The sequence below is a fragment of the Notolepis coatsorum genome, assembly GCF_963971535.1.
Source record: "Notolepis coatsorum genome assembly, chromosome: 18".
Taxonomy (NCBI): Eukaryota; Metazoa; Chordata; class Actinopteri; order Aulopiformes; family Paralepididae; genus Notolepis; species Notolepis coatsorum.
The window spans coordinates 77401951-77417284 of NC_140182.1; the positions used below are offsets into that span (position 1 = coordinate 77401951).

At 45.7% G+C, this 15334-nt stretch overlaps 1 protein-coding gene across 1 annotated transcript in view; it reads right to left on the reverse strand.

The window, feature by feature from the left end:
- Nucleotides 1-6143: 6143 nt before the first annotated feature.
- Nucleotides 6144-15334, reverse strand: part of magi2b (membrane associated guanylate kinase, WW and PDZ domain containing 2b) — a gene marked incomplete at its 3' end in the record, with an annotated part of 475453 nt that continues 466262 nt past the window's right edge. The window contains 6 exon segments of the mRNA XM_084335313.1: nucleotides 6144-6492; nucleotides 6494-6604; nucleotides 6606-6781; nucleotides 6783-6841; nucleotides 11467-11605; nucleotides 12729-12872. Of these exon segments, the coding sequence (XP_084191439.1) occupies nucleotides 6144-6492; nucleotides 6494-6604; nucleotides 6606-6781; nucleotides 6783-6841; nucleotides 11467-11605; nucleotides 12729-12872 (978 nt within the window).

The following is a 15334-nucleotide window of genomic DNA, read 5'->3' on the forward strand; positions in this document are numbered from 1 at the left end:
CCACCACAGAGACAGTGGGATTGAATCCAGCTGCCGCGGTACCTCCGGCTTGGTCGGTCGTCCATACTGACACAACTGGCAGTGTCAGCGGGTGGGAAGCCGGTGGGGTGGATCCTGGTCGTTGTAAACAGCGACTCCTACAGGTCGGTCGGGGCGCCTGCTCAGCGAGGAAGGGATCTGGGTGAGGTAGTGTGATCCTCCCACGCGTTACACCCAATGAGAGTTCTCGCTGTCAGGTGAAAAGAAGCGGCTGGCTGCCTCCACATGTATCGGAGGAGACATGTGATAGGCTTCAACCCTTCCTAGACCGGCAAGTGGGGGGCAAATGCGTGCAACGACCAGGAAGGGGCTTGGCATAACGACTAAATTGGGATAGGAGAAAAATACAGAAAAAAGGAGGAGAAAAAGTTGATAAAATAAAATAAACTTCAGAATGTCATCTTTCAAAAGAGACCAGGCTGATGCATGTGCTATAAGTATAAAGTATAGTATTTTGGTTTGCAAAAAAGTATGCAGTCCTCAAAAACGAAAACTAAAATAGCATTGCTACAAAATGCTAACAAGCTTTCAGTGGATATTTTCATCAACCACTAACCGTTAATGCCGATTTAAAAATTATTCAACTATTTGACAAGAACCTTAGAATGTGCAATGTCGAACCCACGTATACAATAAAAAATTAAAAAATAACTAGTCTTAATTTTTTTCAAGGCTGTAGTTTGGCCAACTTTACAACTGGATGCTGTGATGTGAATGCTGTCCGTGTTAGTTTACCTTGACATGTTTTTTCAAATTCGATGGAGAAGTGCATTAAATCATTTTAATGCAAAAAAAGTGTCCTCTGTTCTTTAATTTCAGCATTGTCTATCGCAGAACACATTCCATTGTGGGCCGAGTGCATGCTTGGGTTTCATATTGCCTAAACACCAGCTGATGATTTCACTAATTGGCTCACCTCTTCAACTAACTCACCTGGTACAATGTGTAGTTAAAATGAAAACTTGGCCCACGATGGAATAAGTTTGAGACCCTATCCCTTGCAATAAAAAAAAGTTTAAACTTTTTAGAAGTACATTTAAAAGTAGAAACTTTTTTACTTTTACTCAAGTATGTTTTTAGCCAGATACTCTGACTTTTAGAGTAAGATTTTAAGAAGGTACCCATACTTTCACTTAAGTATAATTTCTGGGTACTTTTTACACCCCTGGTTAGGATACGAAACGTAAATAAATATATTACATATACAATACGTAAATATATTACTTATTGCTATAACATAACGTACATTATGTACCTTTTTCCTGTGGTTCATACGTACTATAATTACGTATTTTATGCGAGATCGGGCTGCAAATGTAGGGTTTCAATAACCACCGTGGATTTTCCCTTTAGGTGAGAACAATAATCTTTAAAAAGAGCTTTGGATGTGCAGCAGACTCTACTTCCGTTTCATATTGCATGTCCTTGTGAAAACAATCAGTCGTAGAAATGGTTTTAAATCAATAAATCCATCGGGAAAAAGAATATTTTACACCATGTCAAGAATTTATTTGACAGTATTTCAGAATATCTTTCAGTAAACAAGTTTTTTTCCCATTATTTTTTAGCAAAATGTAATATATCCGTACTGTCGCATTTCATAAAAATAGTTGTTCACGTCTTTGAAACTACAGTATCAATGATACAGTAAACCATATTTGTAGGAATACAGCTGTACAAGGTGGATAATACACAAGTAACACTACAGTTATACTTCATCTCAGCGGGGGCTTCATGTACGTGCCATCCTTCACAGATTCCAATATAGAATTGTTTATTTTTCTGTATACAAAACCACTCACAGCAGGCAGGGGACTGCCTCGACAAAGACCAAGGGTCGAATGATGTCATGTTTTCACCTTTTTTGACCTTTTTATACATACAGTGGAACACTCAGCCTAATGGTGGCACCACTCTCCGACAGCCCAATGGTGGCACCACTCCGACAGCCCAATGGTGGCACCACTCCGACAGCCTAATGGTGGCACATTCGGGTGCTCCTCGTAAACAGGTTGCCAAATGTATCATGTGACTGATATATATATATATACAATGTGACGGTGGATTTGGGTGCTTGTTTACGTCAGATAAAAGATCAAAACTGAGTTGAGTAATCATCGAAAGTTTACCACTTGTACTTACAACTCGGTCAGACACTTGGGTGCAAATTCCCATTGGTAAACTTAGAACTTTACTAGATTTAACATATTTAAGAGGGGCCGACCCAAACATGCCATCATACTGCATTCAGTCTTCTGAAATAGTTTTTTTTCTATCCCAATCCCCTGGAAACTGACCTAGATGGGTCACCAGGGGGCTCGGAGGGTGAGAGTGGTGGTTGTTTCAATGAGAACAAATATCTTATAGAGAGAAATGGATGCGGGAGGACAGGATACCGACTTGTTTGGTGTTTTCAGTTTCAGTAGCAGCATGCCTTTTACTATACCAGTAACATACTTTTACAAATTCCAACAGATGTGACATTCCAACTTCAATTTCAACAAAAGAGTTCATCCGAAATAATCGAGTCGAGATTTTTCTATAAAGCGTTTGGCGCCGAGGGGGCTCCACTGTGGAAGAAGTTGGTATATTTTCTTTATATAAAAATGAATAAATAAAGCTCGGAGAGAGAGACTCGTCGGACGGAGCAGAAACCAAAAGCCTACTATGCAGGTTTACCTTCGAGAGAGATGTACTCTCTCACAGAAGAGACAGGCTACATGACGTTGTCCCCTCTTCGAACGCTAGGGGGGAAAGGGCAAACGTATAGTCTACATAGGTAAGAGTGCATCGAGATAACTGTATGTATATTTGGGGTTTTTTCGATCCAAAGATAAGCAGCGACGCCGCCTAAGACCAGGCTTATGTGTGTGTGTGTGTGGTCTCTACCATCTGCTTTACATCCTGTTCCTAAAACACACTCACGCAGAAACAAAAGCGATCACAGTAACAGCTCTGCATTAGTTTCAGTAAGGCACTCCGCCCCACCGCGTGTCCCAAATGTCCCTCCTCTGCTCCCCTACACCTGTGCCCCCCTCCCTCCCTCCCACAGTGATGTGGTACATTTAGCAAAGTAAAAAGGCATAGAAATGTTGGGGGGTGGGAGAAATATAGACTGGACGAAACGTTTTCGTTGTGCAATTTGAATTAATAGAGAACAACCAACAGCTCATATCTCTGCGTTTTTTTACGACCGTGCGACTGACTTGTGATCCGAGTCGTGTTCGCACGATAATGAAGTTATCCTAGTTATATGATTACTGGCAAGCGTCTTGCTCGCCTATTGAACTGGCTTGTTTATACCTATTGTATACATTGAAAGTACTTCTCATGCACCTTACATCTATCCAGCCACGCCCACCTCCGGCTATGTATATAATCCCGCCCGCTACCTAGCGACGGGATGCAGAGGAGGTTCCAACCCTATGGACCGCACGAGAAACAGGGCTCTCTGTCAGGTTCATGAGCTAGAACCCAACCAAGGGACCTGGCGAGGACAACGAAGCTGCAGAATACATGTCCTCCACAGGCGTTGTTTGTGACACCACCTCCCCTTCGTCAGGGCCACTGTGCCTTACATTCTAACAAACCGTTGACTGGTAGGTGGAGGTTCAGGATGAGTCCTGATACCCTGATGTAGCCGCTCCTTTATAACCTGTGTACCAGGCGGGGGGGGGGGGGGGGGGGACGGGACGTCTGGTATGCCATGTGATCACTGGCATACTGAGGAGACATCCACTCCTTGAGGAGGATTGCTCCTTTAACCCAGGCTGACAGGTTCTCGACTGTGCGAGAGCAGGGCTCGACCGTGCCTGGAGGAGACACGCTGCCCCTTTGACCATGAGCCACACAGGGGGCGTTTAGAGGGCTGACTGCTCAAAAAACAGTACCTGTTGAACCACCAGGGCGTGCCGGTCCCCCAGACAGTGTTGTAACACCTGGGACCAGATGCACGACTTCCCATTCCCAATACGTTAACTGTCATGAGAGTGACACTGAACATTCTGTAGATCTGTCGATTGAATGTGAAACCTCATGAAAATAAAAAGATTTAAAACAATACGTTAACTGTAGGGCGGCAGAGCAGGCCAGTCCCGTTAGGGGGGGGTCAGCAAAAGACCGTCCCGTGGGACGTGACCCTGCCCCCGGGTCCAGTGGCCGAGGCCTCATATCATTTCGTTTTTCTGTTTGCGGCTCAAACCTTCCGCTCACGCTTGCTCACCGTCGGACGGGAGCAAGCCTGAACGGAAAGTTTGAGCCGCAAGACATCCGCCATCAGAGAGACCACACCTGGGCTGGTTGGTGGTCTACCCAGACTGACGGGGACGCCGGGGATCCTCCTCACACGCGAGGGACCCTCCACGGCCTCCGGGCGGCTCAAACTCGGCACCGCACGCCGCGAGGGCTCACCCGCCTGCCATGACAGCACGTCCAGGGAACCCCCGCGATGAGCGGTGGAGGCCGAGAGATGGAAGCGCCAGTGGAGTCCTGAAAAGGACTTTTTGGTTGGTGGCATTGCATCTCTAAACTAAATTCACTTATCAAACACTACCTCTAACTCTCACACTGCAGAGATGCTTCTGAGCAAAACACTTTCGAATGAAAGAACAAGGGAGGAGGAGCACAGTCACGCCACAGGGTTATACAGTATACATAGCCGGAGGTGGGCGTGGCTGGATAGATGTAAGGTGCATGAGAAATACTTTCAATGTATACAATAGGTATAAACGAGCCAGTTAAATAGGCGAGCAAGACGCGTAGCCAGTAACGAAATATAACTCACTGAATGCTAATATGAGCTAACAGATTTCTTTTTTAAACCACTCAAAAGTTCCATTTGATTGGTGATGTGGGGGAAATGAAAGAAGGATTTGTTTCACACAAGTACCAAAGTGTCGGCTCCACGAAGGGTGTGCGTCCCTGTGTGTGAGAGGAGACACTGCATCTCTCAACGGTTTGGGGAGGGTTCGCCGACTTCTCAGAGTCTTTGATATGTAGTTATAGACGAGGTTGTGGAAATATGGATCTTTTTAAAATAATGTCCCGGTATTTTCTTTGTAATCTTTTTTCGTTTGTTTGTTTTCTCTTTACAATGTATCTAACTACAACGAAAAGAAAAACACAGATAGGTATGTTTTTTGAGATGACCAAATGTACATATTTTTCACATCTTTACATTTGCAGTATATGATATATTGATAGGCATGTAAGATCTAAACATATGTCTTGTTAATGGAGCTCTCTCTCTCTCTCACTCGCTCTCTATCTCTCACACTCTCATCAGTCAGTGCCGTGTCCTCCAGGAGCCTCTGGGGTCTCAGGGTGACGTTTTGGTGACAGTGCCTCCGCCTCCCATGGCCCTGCCTCAGTCTCGTTCTCTCCTCTGCACAGAAAGTGAAATCCTCCTCGACGTGCCGTACATCTCTCTCTCTCTCTCTCTCTCTCTCTCTCTCTCTCTCTCTCTCTCTCTCTCTCCCCCTCTCTCTCTCTCTCTCTCTCTCTCTCTCTCTCTCTCTCTCTCTCTCTCTCTCTCTCTCTCTCTCTCTCTCTCTCTCTCTCCCGACAAACCGTGTCCTCGTCTGAGGCTGCATTGCACTAAAACCGTTCAATCCGAGTCCGATATGAGTAGAGTGGTTAAAGGTACAAGTCGACGGCTCAGCGCAGAACCACACGCACAATAGTGATTCTGATTCTTCTGGTGATATTGAACGTTTGAGTTCTCGTTAAGTTCTCGTGTCCGAGGGATTGAAATGTCTGCGTGTCGAGAGGACCGTCTCCCGTCACGTTATACACTATATGTTGCAACAGCTGTTGAAGGTCCATCTGCTTCTCTTCTTTTTTAAGGTGGTGGGTGTAGTTACTGTAGTAATCATCTTGTAAGATATGAAACAAACCAAAAAAAGAAAGTTTTCAGAAGGAACGGAGATGGATAGATAGAAAGAGAGAGAGAGAGAGAGAGAGAGAGAGAGAGAGAGCAGGAGATACACATATATTTCTCTCAGATCGGATGGTGAATTGAACGTGTGTGTGTGTGGGGGGGGGGGGGGGGGGTTGCCTATGTAGAGCCAGACATTCTGAGCCAGTCCAAACTAGCTAGATCCAGTCTATCTGCTTACTGTGGAGGTCCAGGACCTCAGGGTGCCGGGCAGTTTATCAGACCCGGGGACGTTCCAGGGCCCAGGGGACGCGGCTGCACTCCTAGCAGCGGGGCCCTCCGTGACTTTGGAGGGGCAGCAGAGCCCAGTGTGGCCGGGGGCCCTCTCTTCATCTCTGGGCAGCGGACCTCTCGGCTCCATCCTCTCCTGGAGGTTGACACGTCCATCGCCGCCGTCCCCCGCTGCCCGGGAGCCTCCATTCAAATTCACACTCAGATATGGGTCCCAGGGCCAGACCGTGCTTGTAGCCTGAGTGTGCAGGTCCTTTCTCTCACAGCAGGGGGTGCTAGTCTCCCTCCCTCTCTCTTCTCTCCATGGACCTCCCACGGGAGGCTTTGGGAGGCAAGGGCCATGGTTGGGTCTCTACTGGTCCCCCTTCCACCTCCCGTCCCCCTGAGGGGTTCCCTGCCCCTGATGGTGTACCTCTGCTGGGTGGACCTGCCACCAGTGGCCCCTCTCATGGAGCCTTGGTCTGTCAGCTGTGGAGCCTGGCCTGCCATGCACACTGTGGCCTCTAGAGAGGAGCTGGTAGGGGGAGTCTGGGCTGAGGCTAGATGGGATGAGAGCAATGCAGTGGGCTGGGGATCCTAGGGTCACTTCCTGCAGGGCAGGGTGGCTGTAGGAAGGGTATCCAGGGCGCGCACAGTCTGCTGGGAGGCAAGGCAATGAAATTAGAGACGGGCTAAGAAGAATAAAGCAGAGCATGCACCACAGAGAGAGATAGAGTAGAAGAGAGAGAGAGAGAGAGAGAGAGAGAGAGAGAGAGAGAGAGAGAGAGAGAGAGAGAGAGGACATATGCACACCTGCACGTGCACACACACACACCACAGCACACCTGTAGAACACTGTCATGCAATAATGCATGCAAATGCCCGTGAGCACAGCACACCCTGTAGGGCCTCATGGTGGATATGCTAATCCAAGGATCTATCCACATACCCTCAGCCTGATTCGCACAATACAGACACGTTCATCGTCATTACCCAGGGTAGGAATCACTGAGTGCATGAAAAACGCTACACCCCCCCCCCCCCCCCCCCCCGGTAGATTGGTTTGCACAGCCGCTGTGTGAGAAGATGACCTCGCGCAACGCAGACAACAGATTCACTTTTACACATGCTCCACTTCACTGCACCCTTCACCACGATACAGGTTCATCTAGAGGTTCACTTCAAACATGATTGCTTTTTCTACTACACGCACACGCACGCGCACACACACACACACACACGCATACACACACACACACACACACACACACACACACACACACACACACACAACACACACACACACACACACACACACACACACACACACACAGTGTGCTTGTATAAAACACACAAGTCTGCCTTTTTTTTTTATACGTGAACTCATGCAAACGTGCACAAACCCACTAACGCACCGCACTGCATTCACACTGACTGTACACACACAGTATGTATACACACACACACATGCACACAGCAGAATTAGCATGGAGAGAGAGAGAAGCATGCAGCTTTTCACGAACCGTGTCTTTAGAGTGGCCCATTAGGAAGAAATAGGGGAGCTTAGAGTGTCACCTTTCATGCACATGGAGAGGTTGGAAGGTACCATTCCTAAGGGAGGGTAAGTAAAAGCCTATACCGATCATTAGACTTCAAGCAGAGGGTTTAACACACACATCGCTACTGTCGGGCCCTCGTATCTCCAATTGGGTGATTTTCGAATCAGGTGAATCGTCATTTTGACAATCTTGGTTCCTTTTTTCCCCCTCTCGCCTATGGGGAAATGAGCAGTGTTTTCCTTTTACCAGTCATTTTGGGGTCAGCCCTATGTTCCTACAGCCCTATGTTCCCACATCCTATGTTCCTACAGCCCTATGTTCCTACAGCACTATGTTCCTGCAGCCCATGTTCCCACATCCCTATTCCTACAGCCCTATGTTCCTACAGCCCTATGTTCCCTCAGCCCTATGTTCCTACAGCCCTATGTTCCCACAGCCCTATGTTCCTACAGCCCTTTGTTCCTCAGCCCTATGTTCCCTCAGCCCTATGTTCCTACAGCCCTATGTTCCTACAGCCCTATGTTCCTACAGCCCTATGTTCCCACAGCCCTATGTTCCTACAGCCCTATGTTCCTACAGCCCTGTGTTCCCTCAGCCCTATGTTCCTACAGCCCTATGTTCCTACAGCCCTATGTTCCTACAGCCCTATGTTCCTACAGCCCTATGTTCCTACAGCCCTATGTTCCCACAGCCCTATGTTCCTACAGCACTATGTTCCTGCAGCCCTATGTTCCCACATCCCTATGTTCCTACAGCCCTATGTTCCTGCAGCTCTATGTTCCCTTAGGCCTACATCCCCACAGCACTGGTTCGTTAACGTTACCGTTTTAACACTAAAGGACCGGATGTTGCGATTTTGTTGCGCCCCGCGCAATGAGAATGCACCAACGCTGGTGATGTCAGGTGACAAAATCTGCACTGCTAAGCTAGTTTTGGCAAGCGATTTTCCTTTTTAACTGCTGCTTCGAAATTGGAAATCCCCTGCCTTATCAGAGACTAGAAATGTATATTAGAAGACCTTCTTCACAGTAAAGAGCCTGTGTGAATCACACATGAAGATTGTAATATAACCCATTAATTTTCTCATGCCCAAGAACCTGCCCTCCCTTATTTTGGCAAGGGAACTTATGACACGTGTGAGAGAGGTCTATTCACTTGAAATGGACGTTTACAGGGTTCTCTAATGTTGTGAGAAAGTTTGAAGTCCACATGAAATGGCTAGCAAAATACTATTTGATTCCACATATTTATATGTTTCCTGAAGAAAAAAAAAGGAAGCTTGGGGGGGACTTTTGATTTTGATTGGCGTTTACAGTAACCAATAGTGCTTAATCTACATTATGGTCGACCCATTAGCTAGCAAGCTAATGTTAGCAACATACGTTAGCAACGTTACGCAACATTAGCTAGCAAGCTAACATTGAACATTTGTTAAAAACTCCAATGTATAACCTCAAAATTACACAGGTGTCAATCTGAAAATGTTGTTGTTTTTCTTTGTCCTTGAAAAGTTCACCGCTTGAAGGTACCAGGTTGTTTTGCCGGACAGCAGCGATATATAGGATTAGGATACAGACATTTAGGAGCTACCGCTGGTTCACATTAGCCTGGTTTTAGACAGCAGTTGAGTTACATTTTCACAGGAACACAGAGAGCAGAAGATGGTGAAGCAAGAGGCATAATGCAGAGTGGCATTAATGACAAGGTTAGGTTATCAAGTAGAAGCAGATCAGAGTAAAGCTTTCATCGTGTTTTTTAGTGTATCCTTGGGTCAGAAAAGTACAGAAGCTACAGTGTACTGCAAGGGCAGAGTTCCATGAAGTTGCCATGATGTCAAGCAAATCATGTGACAAGTCCACAATGCAATGCAGCTGGCTGTAATGTGGATGCCTGCTAGCCATTACTGTCCCATCTTTGGCAATGCTGACGTCAGTACCTGGCAACTAACTAACGCTAGCACAACTGGCTAACATTATCTAGCTAGCTAGCAACATCCTGGTGATTTTGTTAATTGGTGTCGTGGAACTGGACTCATCAATTATGTCGTAGAAGGATCTTCATGATCAATATAGGTTTAATAGTGAAACACATAGTAACAAGGTACATGCTTGTTAGTGCTCTCATCCTGGCCACCTGGGAGAACATGGAGCCAGGCAGCTCTCTTGTGGATAGAGCAGGGTGGGGTTAGGGGGGTTGGGGACATTGGTCCTCATTCTCAAACATGTTCATAAGTACCTTTGTAAATATCTTGGTAAAAATTTTGTACTAACAAATTTACAAAAATCCTCCTCCGGATTCCTGAACGTGTGAAACTGTCTCCCTAAGTGGCCAAAATCTTCGCAGCTGGGTTTCCTGAATGAAATACGTCACTCATTCTTAAACATCAAAGCACGTTCTCGTACACCTTAATTTGCATACAGACACGCCCGCCAGTTCCTTATAAGGCTAAGGAGGCGTGTGAAAAACAGCGAGAGGTTTGGCATTGCATCTGCACCATGCTGACCCATTCAACAGGTAGCGCAGAAGCGATTTGCGACTGATCTCAAAATGAGATTAGATTAAAATGTATTGTCATTATACAGCACAAGTACAATACACCATCCAACCAGAGTGCAATAGTAACATACAATGCACAGGTAATGAAACCCAGACATCTAATTGAGTAATGTCAATACTGAACAACTGTGCGCTTGTCAAGAGCCAATCGCGCAGTCGTTCAGTATTGACATTACTAAATGAGATGTCATGCTAATATGTCATGTTCTACAGACTTACTGTGCACTGAGGCTGCCTCACTAAGCCTTTTCTCCACGCATTTATTTAGTTCTAGCAATAGGAATAAATCAAACCAACAATAAATAATATCATAGCGAAGAAGACAGTATATGGCATATTAATACAGTATATTCCACTATACAGTAGCTATATCCGCGGCGATCGGTTTAGTTCTTATTTATTTAGTTTGCAGTGTGTGTGTATAATGCACACAATGCTTCATTGAGTCAGGACTATAAATGCAAAACGTAATTGTTAATGATATAAATATTGTCATATTTATTATCATTATAATTATTTAATTCCACGGATGTCTGTAGTATTGGCAATCCCCAATGACTTGTCCCAGAGAAAGCTGTTGAAAACACGGGTGCACAGCGGTTTGTCTGACTTACGGCTGCCTTTTCAAGTTCGTAAATCCTACAACGAATTTACAATACAAAGCCTTTTCGAGAATGCCGAATAAGTATGTAAATCGAGTTACGGAGGAAGTCCTTGGTAACTTTTACGTATGTCCGTTCGAGAATGAGGACCCATCTTCCAGGTCAAGTTTAATCTCTAGCATGGAAGAGCAAGAGGAATAGTGGAACAGAGAGTACGATTGGATGTACAGATAGGGGCTTAAAGCTGCACTATGGTAGCTCCACCTTGTCTAAACATGGAGGATGAGAGAAAATGGCAACAAAAAAAGTATTTCTTCCAGCAAAGTGACTTTGGGCACTGTTCACTGAAAAAGTTCCATACTGCAGGTTTAACGGGTGGAAAGCACCGCAGCTCATGGATAAAAGTTATATATCACAGTTTTTAACGGGTGTCCTGGACATGACGTCACAAACACCTGTTCTGGGGTTTTCACCTGAAGGCAGCAGCGGTTAGGGAAAGCACTGCAGCTCATGGATAAAAGTTACATAGTGTCGCTTTAAATGGGTGTCAGTCAGGAGAACCCACCATATTCCGGGACCTGTCCGCTTCCCCTCTTCAGCAGCAGCCTGACCCGCCTCCCCCCTGCCTTGATGAGTTCAATGGCACGGGCATGAGTCATGTCTCGAGTGCTGTCCCCGTTAATCTCTATGATCTGGTCCCCTACCTGGGAGAGACACAGGGACGGACAGGGCAGATAGCCAATGAATCAATAAGAGTATATATATGACTGCCCTTAGTAGAACAGGAGACCTTGAAGAGGACTGCCCATTTTAAAATGAACTACAGCCAAACCTTTAGTGTTGTTGTGGTTTTTTTTCCATACAAACTATAGATATACTGTAGCTATTCATAGTATTCCTGTGTTTTATTTTCATACACACTATAGATTTACCACATTAATACTGCAGTGATTCATAGTATTCCTGTGTTCTTTGATACACACTATATTTACCACAGTAATAATACTGCAGTGATTCATAGTATTCCTGTGTTCTTTGATACACACTATAGATTTACCACAGTAATACTGCAGTGATTCATAGTATTCCTGTGTTCTTTGATACACACTATAGATTTACCACAGAAATACTGTAGTGATTCATAGTATTCCTGTGTTCTTTGATACACACTATAGATTTACCACAGTAATACTGTAGTGATTCATAGTATTCCTGTATTTTTTCCCCATACACACTATAGATATACTGCAGTGATTCATAGTATTCCTGTGTTTTTTTTGTAAATGGTAAATGGCTGCTTTTTTTATATAGCGCTTACAAAGCGTCCAAAACGCTTTACAATTTGTTACTCACATTTACCCATTCACTCACACATTCACACACCGACGGCGGAGGCAACCATGCAAGGTGCCAACCTGCTCATCTGGAGCAATTAGGGGTTAAGTTAACCTCCCTGATTGCCAGACGACTGCTCTACCTCCCGAGCCACTGTCGCCCGTGTAGTTTTGTACACACTATATATTTACCACTGAAATACTGTAGCTATTCATAGTATTCCTGTGTTTTTTTCCATACACACTATAGATTTACCACTGAAATACTGCAGTGATTCATAGTATTCCTGTGTTTTTTCTCATACATACCATAGATTTACCACAGAAATACTGTAGCGAGTATGGTATTCCTGTGGTTTTACCATGGAAATACTATGGATTCTATAGCAATCCACTGTAGTATTACTATAATATTTGGTGTGTCCCAAGAAACACACAGGAATTCACTTGTGTACATGTGAGGCAGCTTTTGGAGAGAGGCGTGCGGGCTCACCCTCATCCTGCCGTTGCGTATGGCGGGGCCGTCCTCCGCAAGGCGCAGCACAAACAGGTCCATCTTGTACTCTCTGCCTCCGCGGATACTGAAGCCAAACCCCTTCACGCTCTTCTCCAGCTCCACCGTGAAGTAGTCAAAGTCCTGCGGACGATACAGGATGTAAACGATGCACAGCAAACGCTCAACAGGCGGAGCGACCAAAAATATCCAATCCCATCCACTTTATTTATAAAGCACATTTAAAAACAACAAAGTTGACGAAAGTGCTGTACAAGTCCCACAACAAATATTTACATAAGATAAAAAGATAAAAAGCACACAATACACAACACTCAAACTGTGTGAAAACCAAAAGCCAAAGGAAATAAATGTGTTTTGAGGTGTGATTTAAACACCTGCAGAGTGGGGGCCTGCCCAACCATGCAGAGGCAGCTCATTCCAGAGCTTTGGGGCTGCCACTGCAAAAGCACGGTCCTCCCTAAGCTTCAGCCTGGACTTCAGGATCAGAGGACATGAGGGACCTTGGAGGAACATAAGGTTCCAGCAGGTCCGAGAGGTAACCCGGTGCCAAGCCTTTTCAGACATTTAAAAGCAAACAGTAAAACCTTCTGCCACAACTCAAGTGGGTGCCACCTGCAGAAGTTCTCTGACGACTCCTCCATCGTAAGCTACATCACCGACAATGATGAGGAGGAGTATAGAGCCCTGGTGGAGAACTTTGTGGGGTGGAGCGACAGCAACCACCTCCAACTCAACACCAGTAAGACCAAGACCAAGACCGGTGGACTTCCGGAGGGGCAAGAAGAGGCCCCCCCCGATTTCCATCACCATCCGTGGGGAGGAGGTTGAGGAGGTGGAGTCATATAAGTTCATTGGGGTACACCGGAACAATAAACTGGACTGGTCGGACAACACAGAGGCCCTCTACAGGAAGGGACAGAGCAGGCTGTTCTTCCTGAGGAGACTCAGGTTCTTCAATGTTTGCAATAGACTGCTGCAGTCATTCTACCAGTCTGTAGTGGCCGGCCAGCGTCCTCTTCTATGCTGTGGCATGCTGGGGGGGCTACACCAACTCGAGGGACACCAACAAACTCAACAAGCTGGTGAGGAAGGCTAGCTCCGTGGTGGGAGTCGAGCTCGTCAGACTAGAGGTGATGGCAAAGAGGGGCATGAGAAGGAAGCTGGCTGCTATCCTGGAGAATCCCTCCCATCCCCTCTACGACGAGCTAGTCAAGATGAGAAGCACGTTCAGCCACAGACTCAAACCCCCCGACACTCAACTAACCGCCTCGGACAGTCCTTCATACCAGCGGCCATCAGGCTCCACAACAGTGGGCAGGGACTGCTGCCAGACATCCAACTAGAACTAATAGGAACCTAAAAAGGACAATAACACTACCTTATGCATACTGCACCTTATGTGAATACTGTGATACTGTGAATACTGTATATTTCAGTTAGTTAGATAGTAAATTATAACACTACCTTATGCATACTGCACCTTGTGTGATACTGTGAACACTGTATATTTCAGTTAGTTAGATAGTAAATTATATTGACTTATTTGTTTACACTGCTTGTGTTGTTTTTACCACCTGTACCCCCCCCCCCCCATCCCCCATGCTGCTATGATGCCTGAATTCCCCCAAGGGGATCAATAAATGAATATCTTATCTTATCTTAAAATCTATTCGAAAACACACAGGAAGCCAGTGGAGGGAAGCCAGTACAGGGGAAATGTGCCCTCGCTTATGTGTACCAGTTAGCAGACGATAAACTTAAATAGATAAACAACATACTGGCATAGTAGCCCAGAACCAAAATATATAAGGAAAATACCGTCTATAGATATAGGCATAAATGCATATATTAGATGATCAAATGCCGTTTGATACCGATCGACGCTATATTAAAAATTTCAACTGTACATGGTCCTAAACGTTGTGACTGATCATGCGCGGGTGAACGGGGGGGGGGGGGGGGGGGGGTCGTTTTTAATTCCGTGATCGTCGTTAAATGCTTCATGTAGTATGGGTGATATATAGATCAGAGCAGTTTGTATGGATAATAATAAACACAAACGCTGAAACTCACGGCAACCTCCTCTTACCGTTGGGCGATGATACTGGAGCAAACAGATCCCAGTTATGTGATGGGGATCGAGGCGATCCATTTCCGGTTTGTATAATAATAATAACAGCCCAAATCATGTGGATTATTGAGTTATGGCAGCGATCCATATCCACGGTGTGTGGCTAGAGTCCTGGGATGATAAACAAGTGGCCGGACGGATTTAGGGGACGGACCGAGCTCCAACGGGCATATCCGGTTTGGCAACTCGCCGATCAGCGACCAGGTGGCAGTATTGAAGCGTTGCAGAGTTGTGCCGGCTCAGACAGCATCAGACAATGATCCGTGAGTGAAATATGAATACCATGGCGAAAATATGAAATATGATCAGAATAACGTCGTACGCCGTGATCTGGCAGAATTCGCATGAACTTGAAACCCATTCTATGACGTTATTGGCGGAGAAAGTGTTAAACTGTCGTGCACAATATGAGACCTGTAAGAGTAGTCTAATCCTTAAAGATGTGATTTCT